General features: G+C 38.2%; 1 protein-coding gene and 1 long non-coding RNA gene across 2 annotated transcripts; both read right to left on the bottom strand.

Moving 5' to 3' along the window:
- Positions 1–282: 282 nt before the first annotated feature.
- On the bottom strand, positions 283–2091 carry LOC132300204 (glucan endo-1,3-beta-glucosidase-like). Its single transcript, XM_059797190.1, has 3 exons — positions 1813–2091; positions 1214–1611; positions 283–982 (listed from the first exon to the last, which is right to left on the bottom strand). Exons 1-3 carry the CDS (start codon positions 1901–1903, stop codon positions 386–388), a joined length of 1086 nt encoding a protein of 361 aa, XP_059653173.1. The 5' UTR covers positions 1904–2091; the 3' UTR covers positions 283–385.
- A 664-nt stretch (positions 2092–2755) lies between these two features.
- LOC132300203 (uncharacterized) lies at positions 2756–4123 on the bottom strand. Its single transcript, XR_009480318.1, has 2 exons — positions 3924–4123; positions 2756–3671 (listed from the first exon to the last, which is right to left on the bottom strand). It is a non-coding gene; the product is annotated as an uncharacterized LOC132300203 (long non-coding RNA).
- Between the last annotated feature and the right edge of the window lie 14988 nt (positions 4124–19111).

Here is a 19111-nt window from a genome sequence, read left to right as displayed (position 1 = left end):
CCATTAATTATATAAACCCCTACCATGTGTGTGCTATCCTTAATAACTATATAACCTTTATCCATATCTTAAGTACAACATATATTAACCTAAATCCTTTATTTTCACATCTAATAATTCGTCTCAGTCATCCAACCATTTTTTTTTTTTTTAACATTTAACACAAAATATATAATAATCAATGGATACTCAAAATTCTTATATATATATATAATTCTTACATATACATATACATATATATATATATATATATATATATATATATATGATTAAGCTCTCTAATTCATTTTAAAAATTCATCACTATCTTAATTGAAAGCAATTTATCAAGGTCCATGGCCAAATTGTATCTACAGAGTTTGAGTTTTGCAGGAGTATTGTGGGAATTATTTGACTGGACAATAGAAATAAAAAGAAACTAATTTAAAAGAAATTTGGTATTTAGGTTGCCTATTAGGACTGAACAGGCCAAAATGAGCTTCCATCTCTGCCCCAATCTTTTGGTTCTCGTCAAACATGGCGAACAAATAAGTTTGTATAGCCTTCCCTGGCCTCTTTGGAGTCCCTCCCTTGACATGATTCATCAAATTTCTATAGTAAGTGTTTGCATTCTCCACAGTCGCTGCAGTACCACCCGCAGACGGCCAGCCACTCTCCGAAACCACAATCTCCAAACTCTGTCCACCTACCTTCTTAACAGCACAGTACATGGCATCCAACAATACATCAAAAAGGTTTGTGTAGTCTAACGAACCGTCTCGTACAATTACTCCTGATGCAGTAAATAAGGCATAAGGAAGCTGAATGTTTTGTGTGTCACCAATATAGCTATAGTAAGGGTGTATGCTGGCGAGTAATGGGGCACTATTGTTAATTAGGAAGCCGATGATTGGCTCCATGAACGACTGCGCGCTCTCTCCAAATACGCTTTGTGACGGAGGGTACCAATTGCCCAAAAGTCCCACGTGTGTTGCTGTTGAAATCTGTTAGAAAATAAACTTAATTTTATTATTTTGTCGTTCAAAAATTTTAAAATGCATTATGCATGCGTGCATTTTAAGTTATTTAATTATCTTAGTAGGAGTAATAAGTGCAAGTTCCAAATGACTAATAATAAATTGTCCTAATTTAAATTCTCTATTAATTTATGTGCGTACTTAGCGTTTTTTTTTATTTTCAATAAAATGATATCAAGCAGAGCAAAGCAACAAAACCTTGATTTGGTCTTGTAATCCAGATGCTACAATGGCGTTGTGGATGTTTCGCATTGCGGGGAGAACAAACTGAACAAAACGAGTTGTAGGATTGTTGGGATCAACTTTACTTCCCACAGAAATGTATCGGAGCTTGACATCGGGTGAGTAGGCTATTACATTCTTCTGGACCCATTGAGTTGCGGCTGAAGCATCGGATGCAAGCGGTTGAAGATCTGAGTTCGGAACGCCGAGGATGAGTTCTATATTGGATCCTCTGAGGGCCTGCTGCGTTGCTTGGTCTGGATAATAGATTCGCATCCTCCCAATGCCTTTGGATTTGTATAAGTCTACAGTTTCCTGCGCCGATGGTAAATTGTTGCCGAATTGTCCATTGCACACACCTATGGATTGTGCTCCTGTATGTAATAGGAGAAAACTAGACTAATGTAAGCAACAATGTATAAAGTAAAGTCATGTTAATGGTGACTTTAACTGTTGAAAGTGGTGAAACTTTACAGGACAGGACTCTATGTATAAGAAGTAATGATGAGCAAACAATGGCACATACAATATGAAATCACTTCTATGGGGAGAGAGAGAGAGGAGGAGGAGGAGACCTGCTTTGTTTATGATAGGCAACAATAGCTCAAGTATTAGCAATATAGCAACCAGATAAAATTTTGGTACCAAATTCGTATAAATATCCATTAAGAAGAGAGGAAGAATTAATAACGAACTCCGCTAATTTATCTTTTAATGCAAGATAGATATATATATATATATAGATAGATAGATGGAATGCCACAATCAAGATATTTATTCATTCTGATAGATATTTATTCATTAAGAACGAAATGGGCAAGTGAGAAATTGATCGAGAGCCATTGACATAAAGTGGAGCTTGATAGATATTTATTTATTAAGAATGAAATGGGCAAGTGAGAAATTGATCGAGAGCCATTGACATAAAGTGGAGCTTGATAGATATTTATTTATTTAGAATGAAATGGGTAAGTGAGAAATTAATCAAGAGCCATTGACATAATGTGGATCCTGATAAATATTTATTCATTCTGGATTCTCTATATTCGCTATTATTTTTATTATCATAGTAAAATTTCTACAACCCTTGAACCTAACTCTGAATTTTAGATGAACCAAATAAAATCTATTTGTGTATGATCTCTTTTTTGTGTTTTTTATTTAATTTCGTAACAGTTAATAGGTCGATACGAACTAAACATGTCATGCAAGCAAGTAAATATTGGGTGTGTGATAAGTGCACCATGTCATTAGTGTAACGTTAAATAACAATGTACTATTTTAAAAACAAGTTGGCTCATTTACTTATAAATTTGTTGATAACGAAATAATATATTAAGTAATATATTTTATCGAATAGGTACACTAACAACATGAGGCGTCTTGTGAGACCAATATCTATTCTAGGTATGCAATGTGTTGAAATCAGTCAAAATGTATCAATTACTTACTGGGTGTTGTGTTTGGCTAAAATTAATTGGTTAAATGAGGCAAAAATGTAAAAAAAACCCCCTGAACAATCACAAATTCGCATTTTACTCCCTTGAACTACAAAAATGAACAAGTTAATGCCATAACTATTACAAATTGTGCAAATTAACCCGTAAAACTCAATTCCGACCACTTTTCGGCCCACATGATCAGCACGTGACTGTTTTTTTCTTTTAATTCCGAAATTACCCTCGAATACTAATGAATATTATTATTTATTTATTCATTTTAACTTTTCTGCCACGTAATGAGGTAAAAACCACCAAGAAGCTCAAAGCCGAGTTCTCCTTCCCGCCAGTGCTGCGCCGCAAGGTCACAACTGACCTCTCCACAACTCATCACCGGCCCATGCCACCATCGCCATCGCTGCGCCAGTAGGCCGAACCAGTCCTCTCCGGCCTATGCCGCCATCGCCATCGCCATCGCTGCACCAGCAGGCCGAACCGGTCTTCTCTGCAGCCCATCGCCGCTATGCCGCCATCACCATCGCTGCACCAGCCACCTCTGATATAATTGGATCAAAACCGGTAGTTTTTTTCATCAATATAAAAAATAAAAAAATAAATAAAATAATGAATCTGCCTTCGTATTCTCCAATATGATTGGGGATCTCACAAATTATGAAGAGTTTGTTCCCTCCATTCTCTGTAATCTACCGGACCACCACCGATTCTCTGATTTTTTGGTTAGAGAAAACGCCATGAACGGCCAACGAACTTGAACGGATGACCCGTTCCTCCTGAACTACAACGCCACCGACCTGCGAATCGCGTCGGAATTTCTCTCCAATTGGCTTCCTTTCCTCTCTAGAGGTCTCTGTGGCCGCTGCACTTAAACCCTCTCAGATCACATTCGATCCCTTAATCCAGGTACAAAAACTCCTCTGTGGTTGTGCGTTGTTGGGATAATTGTAGAAGTTGCCGACGATGTTAGACTATGTAACCTGAAATTAGACTAAGTGTTAAAGTATGAATCTCAACGGCAAACAAGCAGAATCAACAAATCCAAACATACATCTTGCACAGGTTTATGAAATTCACAAAAACCGTCTTCTTTGTGCCTTTTCGAAGAACTTGAGGTGGCCGCATAACAGTTCTACGTCTATCTCCGGCAAGCTCTGGATTATTCTCCCGGAGGCAAATCTATTAACTTAAATGACGGGGAAGAATATAGAATCACGAGATATGGAACATACCTCCTCATACTCGTAATCTCGGTCACTTCCTTCCCACGGGTACCGTGTTGGCAAGACAATTGCTTCCCCTTTTTCATCCTCGCCTATACCATCTAGATGATGATGAAAAGTGAAGAATAATGTTTGACACATTCAGATAATCATTTGGCATTAAACCGTCTCGGCAAGGTGCCCGGCTATGGCTGGGAACATTTGACGACTTGAGAACAGAGGGGCATTGACGGTATTTCATGTTGATTATTTATTTTTGTATTTTTTTTTTAATTACAATGGATAGTTTTATAAATTTACAATCAAGTTGGCCGGAAAGTGGCCGAAATTGCATTTTAAGGGTTAATTTGTACAATTTTAATAATTGTGGTACTGAATTATTCATTTTTGTAATTTAAAGAGGTAAATTATTGATTTGTAATAGTTCAGGAGGGTTGTTTGTACTTTTGTCTGTTATTTAACGTGGTTTGGTAAAGTGGCTCAAATCAATTGGTTCAAGTGATGTGATTTTGTAATTTGGTAGTCAATGGTGAGTCAGTTTTTTGGTCAATTGGACTATGTTTGCATAGCATGGATGAACAGTACAATTAATGAATGAGAACCGCAAAGAAACGGTGTGCTGTGATTGGTTTGGGGGGTGTGTTGTCCACCATAAAAAGTACAATGGACGGATTGCTTTTTGTGTCATCAGATGTCTATGAGCTGGAGTTTCATAGTCCAATGAGGCGACAGGAATGATGAAGTAATGGATAGCTTTTGCAGCAGCTAAGTCGGCAGCCACAAGTGGCAGACAAAAGTTAGTGGGATGAGAAAGGATTGAGAGAAACGATTGAGGGCCGGGAGAGGTGGTCCTTTTTTATTGGTTCAAGTATGGACTATGGATTAACTATTGGTAGTTCGTTGAGTGTTTTAATTTTTTTTGTTTTTTTATAATAAAAGTAAATAGTTTTTCACCCGTGTGTAAATCTTGTTCACCGGTGAGCCACGTTATTTTTACACTTTTTTTATTTTTTTGTTACCTTGCTTGTGTGTTCTATTTAGGGGTTAATTTTAGAGGTTCGTTAATGACCAACCCGTCCATATTCATCTATTTTAAAATAAATTTGGGTAAATTATTTTAAACTATGAGTGATTTATATTTAATTTATTTTTATAAAAAGTTATATAAATTAAAGTAATTCATCTATGCTCTTATTTAAGTAAGAAAAAACATTATTACATTTATAGATTTATTAAATTATCTCCAATATCAGTTATACAAATGTCTAGATAGACACCTAATCATTACATTACATAATATCAATAGTAAGATGAATACAGGGCCTAACTTAAATATACATGAGCACACAAATATACTAATAACAATTTTATAAAAATAAATAATAGCATAATTAATTAACCATTTGTATTAAACTATCCAAATGAATTTACATGTACACAATTTAAACAATAATTATTCAATCCTACCACATAAGTCATAGCCACTATGACCTCATCATAATCCATAAAGTGGGAAATAATATTATGTGATTACGTGAGTAGAGATAAGAGATGTAGGGCCGGCTCCAGCGTTAGGCGACTTAGGCGGTTGCCTAAGACCCCAGCCAATAAGAAGGCTCCAAAATTTTAAAATTTCCTTATATTAAGTTATATTATAATTATTTCCTAATATTATTAAACTCAAATAAATACAAAATTTTTATATTAGGCCCAAAGATTTATGTCCTAAAATAACTTATTTTTTCCCAAATATCATATCATAAAATAACTTATTTTTTTCCAAATATCATATCATAAAATAACTTGTTTGGGATTTTATATTAGGTTTCAAATATTTATATTCTAAAATAACTTCTTTTTTTTTTTCTCTTTTCTCTCTCCTCCCTCGAACTTTAACTTATGCATAAATTTAATATTAGGCCCCCAAAGATTTACATCTTATATGACTTTTTTTTTCTCTTCTTCTTCAACTCCTTATTCATGTTTTTCAATACATCTTAACCAATATAGAAATTTAATATTGACCCTAAAAATTTGTTGTTGGGATTTATATGCCCTGGCATAACAATTCCTATTTGGATTAAAGTGACATATGTTCCTAACGTATCTGAAATATTTATGCTTTATACAATTGGTGAATTCAATATATTATGTTTCGATTCATTATGGAATTGATAGTGTCCATTTGATTACAAGAGATATTTATATATAAGTATGTGATGGCGATCAATGCATGATATATAAATAGTAATCATAAATAGTTCATAATCGGTAATTATGGATGGACTCATTATTAACTAAGACTTGAAATGGATCTGCGTTAGGTTGAGATATATTGCGAGAGCCGTCGTATGCAATTGCTCCCTATCACCGTCATGGCATTTGACTCTTAAGCATGAGAGAAGTATAGACTCTTTTATTTATTGGTAATTACTTTGATTTGTTCGGCAAAACCTTCAGAATCTTTAGACCGGCACTTTGGGTAATTATGTAATTAATAGTTAGACGGTTATATTTTTAATATTTGCATCATTGTTATTTATATTTATTTTGTATTGATTATGGTTGATCACAAAGTAAATTCGAAGGCCTTCGTGTGTTTTTAGACAAAATGATTTATTATATAATCTTTCCTCTAAAGTGAATGTTCTCACTTATTGTAGATCCCTTAACAAGATGCCTTCTCCTTGGATCTCCATCTTCTTGGTAATTGTTTTGCCTTTAGGAATCACTCATAAGCCTTCATGAATGACCTTGGAAAACTAAGCTTATGGGAGCCTCCATTAGATGAGAACATTAACCCTAATTTTCTAGAGAGAGAAAATATATATTCCTTTTTCCTTCTTCCAAAAATCACCACCTAAAATATACATAGACCATGTATATATATAGGCAACATAAAGATAAAGAAAATGAAACAATAAATCATTCTCAATCTCTAATTCACATGTCTCAAATCTAATATGATTTCAATATCAAGTTGGGTTATGAGTGAGAATCATTTGGGCTTATTATTTTATTGGCTACAGTGAATTAATAATTGGCCCGATCCATGGATCCAATTCAATTAATTCATAAATTAATTTCTACTCCACTAAAAGAAATTAATTAAACTCCAATTAAATAATAAATAACCTCTAAGTCAATATTGCACTTTGACCCCTTTATGCATAATTAGTTATTGAATAAATAAAGCCATCAATCCGACTATTTAATTAATATATTTATTTTGGTACTATTAATTATTTCTGGCTCGATCACAATAAAACATTTGTTTGACAAAAATAATAATTTAAATAAATAAATGCAAGATGAGATCTGATGTATGATATGTGGTTCCCCTCACCTTCTTGTAGACATTATCCTATCAAACCCTCACCAAACAAGGCTCAACTCCCCACCAAAAGACATCTCCAACCAACCCATAAAGATGGAAATCAGAAATGAGTGAATCAAGGAGCAAGTGGGCTGAAGTGATGGATCCTGGAGAGCATTCTGCCTAAAGTTCGAGCACTCAAAGTAAGCCCTTCGAGCGCTCGAAGTTCCATCAGCTTGCTCTCTTCTTTTGACCTGCTTTGCACTACTTTTGTAAAATAGCCATAACTTTCTGCTCCGAACTCCAAATGACGAACCGTTTGAAGATTTGGATAGCTAATTCAAAGCTCTAAATGCGCCATGCTTTAATGGAAGTCCAGTTCTCGAGTTTGTTAGGTCAAAAATGAAGAGCAAAGTCAAACTCCACTACTGCCAGAACTTCAGCCTTGAGCACATTATTATTCAAAGAATCAACAAAACATCATTTTTGCTCCTTTTTGGCCAATAAACCTGAAAATATATAAAAACATGTAAATGAAGATAATGTACATAAAATAATCAAATAATGGACTTAACTAATGCAACTAAGGGCGTTTGAATATAGAATATTCGGCGCTTATCATAAGCTTCATCCATGGCCCAAACATACATCAATATCATCCAATCACAAATATACATACATCATGATCATATAATAATATATACATATGCATATATAAATTTGGATCCATGAATGATGCTTTTCATAAAATCATGATCTCTAGTAATGAATCAAACCATGCTCTGATACCACTGTTGGAAAACGTGCTAGTTTTAAAAACTTTCTGAGGGATTTTCATACATAAATCTTGATTCATCACATAGAGACAAGTTTTATGCAAAAATAAAATATGATGTATCATTTAATTGACAGATTGAATACTTAAGATTTCTAGAGAGAGAAGGAGGAGGAAAAGATTGAGTTCTTAAAGCTACAACAAAGGAGCTCGAAAATGGAGGGATCTTCCAAGCTTCTTCCTTCTTCTAAAGCTCCCATGGGTAACTAAACCTCCATCTAGGGAGGTGATGAGGCCCCTCCCTTGTAAGCATGTTCTAATTTAGGCTATATTTTGGGGATTACAATGTACATTCTATTGTCTTTTCATAACCAAGAGCACTTCATTTGTTATAATGAATGTTGATATATGTATGGATGATTTCTGTAAGTTGATTATCTTGTTTTAGATGATGTCTTATATTAATCATATTGCTTGAGTTTTCATGGTGAGAATGGAGACAAGGTTATGAAATGGTTTAATGGCATGTTGATAAGTACTTTGATAGATCATTGCTTAGGTGAAGCCTTTGATGGTTTATGCTTATTGCTTACCTTCATGTGCTTCATCATTTTATATAGGACTTGATAATCTTTCATTCAAGTAAATGTGGTTAAGTTACACCTTAGTTAGGTAGTCTAAACATGTTAACCTTTAATGGATCATGCTTGCTTGACATTTAATGTGCATTTTGTTGATTATATGACAACTATGTGTTGCTATATATTTCTTGACCATCATATATTGTTTTTTCCCCAATTTAGCTCTAATCTAGCATGTGTATAGGGATGGAGGCGGATTCACTTCCCTAGTCCTCTTTATTTATATTTCATCTCCTTTAAACTCTTCCAAACTTTTATTTTATGCACCTTAATTTCATAGCTTAAGTGACAACCAACAAATCCTCTATGAACACCCCGTATCATTCTAAAAAGACTCTAGACACTTAGGTTGCCATAGATTAGTGCAGTCCCAGTGGTTCGACTTACCCGACCAATAGCCCTATTTTACAATGATTCGTGCTATTGCGAAGGTTGATTTATTATAGATCGAATTCTCAACCGATTAATTTTTGGCGCCGTTGCCGGGGACTGCAAACGGTTTAGCAACCGAAGTTTTAGAGTTAATTTTAGTGTGATTGTTAATATCATGAATTGTGAATATTTATTGTGTAGTTTGACCATCTTGTGTTGTAAGTGAGATTCTAGGGACTCGAAGCTCACCGAGGGAATGCTAGCTAATTTGTAAGTTTAGAGGACCCCAAGTAAGTCTCTTGACCTTCTAGTTTCGACATTGTGAATATTGTGCATGTGTTAAATTTAGTGATAATTTAGTTTTGAAGCCCTTGTTGAGGCTATTATCTTGTTTAAATTTTGTGTACAAGCATCGGTCCTTGTCGTGGCCATTTAAATTCTGTCTTGATAATTGAGGAGAATGGGAACATCGTATGTGGAGTTGTGAATGATGAATAATTGCGTTGATAACATTATGTATTGTTGATGTTTGGCCGTAGATCACTCTCCCTAGCAACTCTTGACTCACCAGTTGACATAAATTCACTTGAAAGAACTCTTAGACGAAACCTTAGGGAATCTTCTAGTGTAAGAGAACTTGAAACTGAGTTTAACACAATGGCTGAAAATGTAGGAGATGTCATAAATGAGGGAATTAATAATGATAGGGCCGAAATTCCAAATGTAGAGCCAATGACTCTCAGGGACCAATTCATCCCTACTACCTATGCTTCACCTTCATGCATAGTGATGCCAAACATCGATGCGGCTCAATATGAGATCAAATCAAGTACCATTCAAATGCTTCCATCTTTCCTTGGCCTTGATAATGAAGATCCATATAAGCATCTTGATGAATTCCTTGAAATCTGTTCGACCATCTGGTTAAGAGGTTTCCCTGAGAATGCACTCCATCTGCACCTTTTCCCATTTTCTTTAAAGGATGGGGCAAAGTATTGGTTGAACTCACTCACTCCAAATTCCATCACTTCTTGGGCTCAATTACAGCAAGAATTCCTTAAGAAGTTTTATCCGGTGAGTAAAACCAACCAAATGAGGCGTTCCATTCTTAGCTTTTCTCAAACGGATGGAGAACAACTCTACGAAACTTGGGAAAGGCTACAAGACCTTCTTAGAAAATGTCCGCATCATTTGATTCCAAAATGGCAATTAGTGCAAGCTTTCTTTGCTGGCTTGACCGAACCCCATAGATTCATGGTTGACTCTTCTTGTGGTGGGATGTTCATGTCCAAGAATGCGGATGAGGCTTGGACCCTACTAGAGAATTTAAGCGAAAATTCACTTCAACATAATTCTCGTAGGGCTCCAACCTCAACCAATGCAAAGAACACCAACCCTTGTCAACCAAAGTCAATAAGGGAGGAATCATCCCAAGTGGATGCCATAGCTCATAAATTCTATTAATTGATGGCACCACATCTCTCTCCTTCATTATCTCAAAATTCGGCAAGTTCAGTATGTTCATCATGTACTAGTTCATTCCATCTCACGGAAGATTGCCCTACGCCGGAGCAAGTTTCCAATCCAAATCAAGCGCAAGCTAATGCCATGTTCTCAAGATTCGGGAATAATCCCTATTCCAATACCTACAATCCGGGATGGCGAGATCACCCGAATTTCTCGTAAAGGCAACAAACCCCACATAATTCTCAATTCCAAAATCCGGGGCATCAAAATCAGCCCCCTCCTTAATTTCCAAATAGGCAATTTCCAGCCTCTTCAAGCTACCGTCCTCCTTACAATCCAAATGTCTCAATCAACCTCCAGTGTACCCAACTGATGAAATTGTGGCTGCAAACAAGCGAATGATGGAATTATTAAACAAGCAAATTATGGATTCCAATAAGCAACTCTTGACATCTTTATAGCCTACTCTTCAAATGGTTCACTCTCATACTCAATCCATAGCTAAGCTTGAAAATCAAGTGGGCCAAATAGCTAACTCTGTGAACCAATTGCTTCAAAAGGACAAAGGTAAGCTTCCCACTCAACCATTTGAAAATCTTAGAGTGATGCATGAGATTGGTGAAACCCCTCCATCGAGTGGGCCGAGTCATGAGCATGTTCAAGCAATCACCACCCTTAAGAGTGGTAGAGTGGTTGACAACAAGGTTGATGGAGACAAAAATGAAAAAGAACCTCCCTTGTAAAATCCAGATTCAAGCTCTTCCAATCAAATTCTAAGCTCTTCTCGTCCAAATACCATTCACGAAACTCCCAAGCTTGTACCCCAAATGTGAAAACTACTTATAAGCCAAAAGCTCCATTTCCTCAACATCTTCAAGAGTCAACACATATTGGGAACAAGAATTGTAAAATTCAAGACATGTGGGAAGTTTTCAAGCAAGTGAAGATCAACTTGCCCCTCTTGGATGCTATCAAGCAAATCCCTCCCTATGCAAAATTTCTAAAAGACTTGTGCACTCAAAAGCGCACTTCTAAAAATCATTTGCCAAAGAAAGTGAGGTTAACTGAAAATGTTAGTGCTATCATTTAGCACAGCACTCCTCCAAAGTATAAGGATCCGGGTGCCCCCACAATCTCTTGTGTCATTGGTGACAACAAAATCGAGAGGGCCCTCCTTGACTTAGGAGCTAGTGTGAATTTAATTCCATACTCAGTTTACTTACAGCTTGGCTTGGGAGATTTAAAGCCGACTTCCGTGGTTTTGCAACTTGCCGATAGATCGGTCAAGCATCCACGAGGCATTCTTAAGGATGTTATCATCCAAGTGGACAAATTCTACTTCCCAGTAGACTTTGTGGCTCTTAACACGAAATCGGTCCACTATCCAAAAAAGCATATTCCCGTGATCCTTTGTAGGCCATTCTTAGCTACAGCTAATGCATCAATTAATTGCCAAACCGGGATGATGGACATTGCTTTTGGAAACATGCAAGTCAAACTCCATATCTTTCATGCGACTCAACATCCTTCCAATGAGGATGATTGTTTCCTTGTTGATGTCATTGATAAAATGGTCGAAGAATCTCTCCCCTTCATTTTAAGCAAGGACTCTCTTGAAACTTGCATGTCTCATTTCGACTTCTCAAACTTTGATATTGATCAATCTATCCAAGAAGTTAATTCTCTGCTTGATGTTGCTGCTATCATGGACATTCCCCCTTGGAAAGTTCCAAAAGAGCCGCTTCCTCAGCTCTCCACCACTCCTCCGGTTCCATCTCTAAAATCTCCACCACAACTTAAGCTTAAGCCACTCCCGGCCCATCTCAAGTATGTATTCCTTGGTTCAAATCAAACTCTCCCGGTCATCATTGCATCGGACCTTCTAAAGGACCAGGAAACCAACCTTTTAGCGGTGCTACAAGAGCACAAAGAAGCTATTGGTTGGGTAGTGGCTGACTTGAAAGAAATTGACCCCTCCATTTGTATGCACTGCATTCATATGGAGGAGGACGCAAAGCCTACTAGAGAGGTTCAGCGCCGATTTAATCCTAACATGAAGGAAGTGGTAATGAAGGAAGTGATAAAATTGCTAGATGTGAGAATCATCTACCCAATTTCTGATATCAAGTGGGTAAGCCCCACACAAGTTGTTCCCAAGAAATCTGGTCTCACCGTTATTGAAAATTCAGCGGGTGAGCTCATGTTGCAACGAACCACCACAAGGTGGCGTGTTTGCATAGACTACCGGAAGCTCAATTCGTCAACTAGGAAAGATCATTTTCCACTCCCATTTATTGATCAAATCCTAGAAAGACTAGCCGGCCAAAGCTACTATTGTTTTCTCGACGGTTATTCCGGCTATAACCAAGTGGCAATTGCCCCCCAAGATCAAGAGAAAACAACATTCACATGTCCCTTTGGAACCTTTGCATATCGTTGCATGTCTTTTAGGCTATGCAATGCTCCGGCAACGTTTCAAAGGTGCATGATGTCCATATTTTTCGATATGGTTGAAAAATTCTTGGAAGTTTTCATGGACGATTTTTCTGTCTTTGGCTCCTCCTTTGATTCTTGTCTCAATAATTTATCTCTTGTGCTCTAAAGGTATAAGGAGACAAATCTCATTCTAAGTTGGGAGAAAAGCCACTTCATGGTCCAAGAAGGCATTGTTCTAGGACATGTAATTTCGAAACGGGTAATTGAGGTGGACAAGTCAAAAGTTGAGTTAATCTTTAATCTTCCTCCTCCGAATTCCATCCGTCAAATCCGTTCCTTTCTTGGCCATACCGGATTTTATCTTCGCTTCATCAAGGACTTTAGTAAAATTTCTCGGCCCTTGTGTAATCTCTTAGCCAAGGATGTTCCATTTAATTTTGATGAAGTGTGCATAGAAGGTTTCATTAAACTTTGCACCCTCCTCTTACCTGCCCCAATAATGAAACCGCCCAATTGATCTCTTCCTTTTGAGATCATGTGTGATGCATCCGACTATGCATTAGGCGTGATTTTGTGCCAACGTGTGGACAAGCTCCCATACGTCATTTATTATGCTAGTCGAACTTTTTCTGATGCTCAATTAAATTACACCACTACTGAAAAAGAGTTGCTGGCCGTAGTTTATGCCTTGGATAAATTCCGCTCCTATCTTCTAGGTTCCAAGGTCATAGTTTTCTCAGATCATGCCGCCCTTCGGCACTTGTTAGCAAAGAAAGAGACCAAACCCCGCTTGATCCAATGGATACTCTTACTTCAAGAGTTTGACATTGAAATCCAGGATAAAAAAGGGGCAGACAATGTTGTCGCTGATCATCTCTCTTGCTTACTCATTGAAAAATCTTCCGATTTCGCCGCTGTCCATGATTCCTTTCCGGATGAACAAATCTTCCAGATTTCTCATGCAAATCTTCCATAGTTTGCGGATATTATCAACTACCTTGCGGTAGGTAAAATTCCAACTCATTGGTCCAAACAAGAGAAGGACCGTTTCTTCTCCCAAGTCAAGCATTTCTTTTGGGAAGATCCAGAACTATTCAAATATTGCCCGGACCAAATCATCCGGTGATGTATTCCTAAAACTGAGACCACAAGCATCCTTAATTTCTGTCATACTCTTGCTTGTGGAGGCCATTTCAGTGCCAAAAAGACCTCTCACAAAGTTCTTCAAAGCGGATTCTATTGGCCCTCCTTGTTTCGAGATGCATACAATTTCTGTAAATCATGTGGAAGATGCCAAAGGCTCGGATCCAAGTCCTAAAGAGACATGATGCCCTTCACTTCCATCTTAATAATTGAAATTTTTGATGTATGGGGAATCGACTTCATGGGACCATTTCTACCTTCTTATGGCTATGAGTACATCTTTGTAGCGGTGGACTACGTTTCCAAATGGGTGGAAGCCGCGACCACTAGAACCAGTGATCATAAAGTAGTGATCGAGTTCATTCAATCTAACATCTTTAGTCGTTTTGGTACACCCCGAGCAATCATCAGCGATGGCGGATCACATTTTAGAAATCGTTATCTTAAATCCGTCCTTTCTAAGTATTCCGTCATTCATAAGGTTGCTACACCTTACCATCCTCAAATGAGTGGTCAAGTAGAGGTTTCTAACCGGGAAATTAAGCACATTTTGGAAAAAACGGTTCGACCGGACCGCAAACATTGGTCGCTAAGACTAGACGATGCACTTTGGACTTACCGGACGGCTTATAAGACACCCATTAGCATGTCACCATATCGACTTATCTTTGGCAAAGTGTGTCATCTCCCGGTAGAATTAGAGCACCGTGCTTTTTGGGCCATAAAAAGGCTAAATTTTGATCTCAAACAGGCCAGCTCTAATCGTGCTTTGCAACTAAATGAACTTGAGGAACTCTGAAATGATACATATGAAAGTGCAAAAATCTATAAGGCAAAGACTAAAGCTTTTCATGACAAGCACATTGTTAGCAAGTCTTTTGCCCCGGGACAAAAGGTTTGGCTTTTCAATTCCCGCTTGAAACTCTTTCCCGGTAAACTCCGGTCAAGATGGGATGGTCCATACATCGTCACTATTGTCTTCCCTCATGGAGCAATCGAACTCCATGATCCTGCAAAAGGATCACTCTTCAAGGTTAATGGCCAATGGCTTAAGCCTTGTATTGACGGCATATTCCCAACCCAAAAAATTAAGAAAGTCCTCTTGACGGACCCAATTTACGAGGATTAATGCCTACTCTAGCTTCGTCTAGCTATCGACTTTAAATTTAGCAAAGCAAGGGAAGCAGTTCTTTCTATTTCCAGGCTTCTCTACTTTTCAAATTACTCGTGCCTTGAAATGTTCTGGAAAACGGTTTAGAAAAGCCAAAAGTTTAATTTTTCTGGAAATCTTCTCGGTTGTATTCCACAATTTTTAACGGGGTTTTTAGACTTTCTCAACTCTCATTTTCTTTACCGGATGTTCCCATCTCTTTCCAGCAATTTTATCGGATCTTTGGAATGTTTCACATATGTGTAACCTCTCATTTTTAATGCATTGGTGGATCATAATTCCTCAATTTCCATCCATGCATTGGAGTGTTGAAAAGTTTGAAAAAAATTTTTTTTGCACTTTCAGTCATTTTCACCCAGGCTTTTTCTCACTGGTCCAATTTTGAGCGCTCAAAGTCCAAGCTTCGAGCGCTCGAACCTTTCATTTTTCGTTCAACCAGCTACTGCCTCAAGTTCAAGCGCTCGAAGATAACCTTCGAGCGCTCAAAATCCCATCCGTGCCCACTGTCCAAACTTCGAGCGCTCGAAGTGTCACTTTTGAGCGCTCGAAACCTACTACCCAAAGTTTGAGCTCTCGAAGGGCTTATTTCGAGCGCTCGAACTCCCTACTCCTTTTTAATATCGATTCCCTCTCTCTAGCCTCTTTCAGTTCTACCCCCCCCCCCCTCACGACCTCACTCCTCCATTTCCTTCTTCCTCGCCTCCATTACTTCCCTCCCACCCCCACACTCCTTCTATCACCCCACGACCTCAACCCTACCCACTTCCTCTCTTTCTCCTTTACCTCCTAAACATCCCACTACTCTCATTCATGCACCAACCACCCATCTCCTCCTACCTCTTCCCCTCCCTTCCATAATTCCTCTACCCATTTCAATCATCTCATTCATGCACATCCATCCCTATAAATACCCATCACCCCCACTATTCCTCCTCATTCCATCCTTACTTCTCTTCCTTCTTCTTTCAAGGTATGTCTCTTCACTCTTTCTCTTCATTCTTTTTGTTCCATTTGAGGTGTATGGGCATCAAATCCTTGGAGTTTTGGTTGTGATTGTTGCTATGCTCTAAGATAGAGAGCATTGTGTCTAAAATTTTTTTGGGTTTCATCATCAATTCCTTTCATTCTCACATTCTCTCTTTCTTGGTGCATGCCAGGTGCTCGCTGAAATTCCCAAGCCACATCCGCCTCTCCTAATGTCTCGTGCCTGCCCTTCTCGTCGTCCTAGACCCTCTGAGGATGTCCCCGTTGTTCCTCATGAGCAGCCCCGAGCCCCTTGGCTCGACAAACAGCTCAATTATGAGCTTCTCTTCTCGGTCACGGGTGTCTTTGACACTCTTCCCACCACTTCATGGGCTGCCGCGGAATTAGTCAACCAGCGCCTTCAGCATATTTGCCAACCCGTTGCCAAGGTCACCTACCCCAGTGTGGTGCGACTCTTCTACCAGAATCTCAATTGCCCTGAAGAGCCGTCTGTCTCTCTCACCACATCTATTGATGGCGTCCCTTTTTCCTTCACTCTTGCCAACATGGTGGCAGTCTCCGGCTGTCCTTTGGAGTGCCCCGATGACATTGTCAATCGTGAGAATCTCCCTTTATATGAGGAGCCGGATACTTTAACTGTAGAGCAGGTTGTCGCTGCCATTTGCAACGTAGATGACCCTCATCGACCTCGGAGCTTTACCCTTAAATCCACTCTTTCGGAGTGAGTTTGGTTCCTTGACTCTGTTCTCAAGCACAATGTTTACCCCTTGGCACACAGCACTGAGCGCCGAGGCTTGATGTTACAAGCCTTGTATGCCATGGACCAAGGTAAATGGTTCTCTGTCCCGGAGCTCATTTGGGACACATTTATGCTGTTCTGGGACGAGTGTATCAATGCACGGTAGCAGCGTCTTAAAAATCGGCCTTTGCCATTGCCATTCTTCGTTATCAAGCTCTTGAAGCACAAAGGCTTCATTGTTCCTCCTCATGAACCAAGAGGCAAAAAGATTTAGACTTTTACTCTTCGTCGGTGGACCAATGTTCTTAGCCATTCTCGGCACCCTCAACTCGCTGCCCCTCCATTTCCCTGCTCTCCATCTCCTCCTTTTTCTGAGGATGATCCCATGGCGGAAGACGCTGAATGGGACGAGCCTCCTGTTGATCTTCCGTAGGACCAAGCCTTCATCCAGGCTAGCCTTGCCGGTATTCATGAGCGAATGGATCGTTTTGAGCTTTCTTTGGCCGACTACTTCCATGTAGAAAAAGACCGTCGTCTTGCTGCAGACGACCGACGTGTTGCGGCGGAGGACCATCACGTGGCACAGGAGGAATGGCGTGTGACTCAATCTCTCCTCAATGCCATCTTCACCCATTTTCCCCCAGCCCCGTAGATAGTTGCCAGTGTTGGACTTTATCTTTTTGTTTCACATGTGTATATTTTTTCTTTCTGTTTTTGTTTTATTTCTAAAATTTAGGACTGTGCTATGCACGAGTTTCTCTGGTTAGACATGATTGACTTTCTGTTCCTTTTGTAATCATGTCCACTTCATTTTGAATGCAAATTCTCTAGCTTTTCTGTTATCTTCTGTTCAGCATTTTTCCTTCCATGTTTTACTGTTTATTACTATTTTTGTAGTTGTTTCTGCCTTTTCTTCGTGTCCCATTTCAGGTGGCACATTTCAGGTTTTGGGACCTCTCTTTGTTAGATTTTGCTTGGGAGTTTTCCTCACCTCACCATGCACTTTCCTCTTACTGGGTATTTTTGTTCCTCTTTTTCTCTGTCATTTCTTTTTTTTTTTTTTTTTTTTTTTTTGGTCATCGCTATTAGTTGTTGTCCCACATTGAGGACAATGTGTACTTCAAGTTTGGGGGTGCAATATTGCATTTTTGGTTCCACATTTTTGCTAAGCAATGATAGTATAATTTGAAACTTGTCGGAGATGAATCATATGTTTAATACCTTGTATATAGAAGCAATTGTGAATTTTTGAAAATAAAGAAAAATGTGAATTTGAAATGATCATGTGGATGCAATTTAGTCTTTATAAATGCTTTAATTAAATTCTCGCTGGATCTTATACTCTTTTATGCTTCACAATACACAGATGCACATTGGAAACTTAACCGTGAGGCATGTAACTTGATTAACCTTGATCTTGACCTAGTTAATCTGAATTGATGAATCTAATAGATGGATACCTTTGGCATGATTTAAAAAAAAAAAAAAAATTAAAAAGTAAATAATGACCAGTTTGAGTTTATAACCTTTCCAACTCGAGTTTTAAGCCCTAGGAGTATCTCTACACTCAACACCCTAATGCCATCTGGTTTGGGAGTTGTTGGCCTAACGCTTGCTACATGGGTTGGTTAGAAAGCTTAAAAGACTTAGACATTGCACGGTCATTCAAATATATATATATATATATATATATATTGTAATAAACATGGTTCGTTGGAGTTCATAACCTTGCCAATTTGAGCTATTAAGCCCTAGGAGTGTCTCTACACTCAGTACCCTAAAGCCATCTGGTTTGAGAGTTGTTGGCCTAACGCTTGCTACATGGGTTGGTTAGAAAGCTTAAAGGATTTCAGCATTGCACAACCATTTTATGTATCATTTTTGAGTTATAATAAATTGTCAGCAAGCAGCAAAAGTTGTCTTGTAAATAAATTCATGCCTTAAGGATTTCATTTAAAAGGGAATCCAATGATTTGAAGACTTGTGTCTTGGAATTGGAAAAGAAAGTAAAAGCCGCATGTTGAGAATCCAATCCACTTTCACTGAAGTTAGAGTTGATTTCCATTCAAGAGATGACAATTGAGTTATTTATATAGACTAGGATGTTGATGCATGTATGTTGAAATGTGTTTAGCAAATTTTTGTATCAATGC

This window comes from Cornus florida, unplaced genomic scaffold (assembly GCF_030987335.1).
Source record: "Cornus florida cultivar Cherokee Brave unplaced genomic scaffold, ASM3098733v1 CherokeeBrave_3.0.0_Hap2_Chr03, whole genome shotgun sequence".
Lineage (NCBI taxonomy): Eukaryota > Viridiplantae > Streptophyta > Magnoliopsida > Cornales > Cornaceae > Cornus > Cornus florida.
Note: the sequence above shows the minus strand (reverse complement) of the source record. Positions and strands in the feature narration are given on the sequence as shown.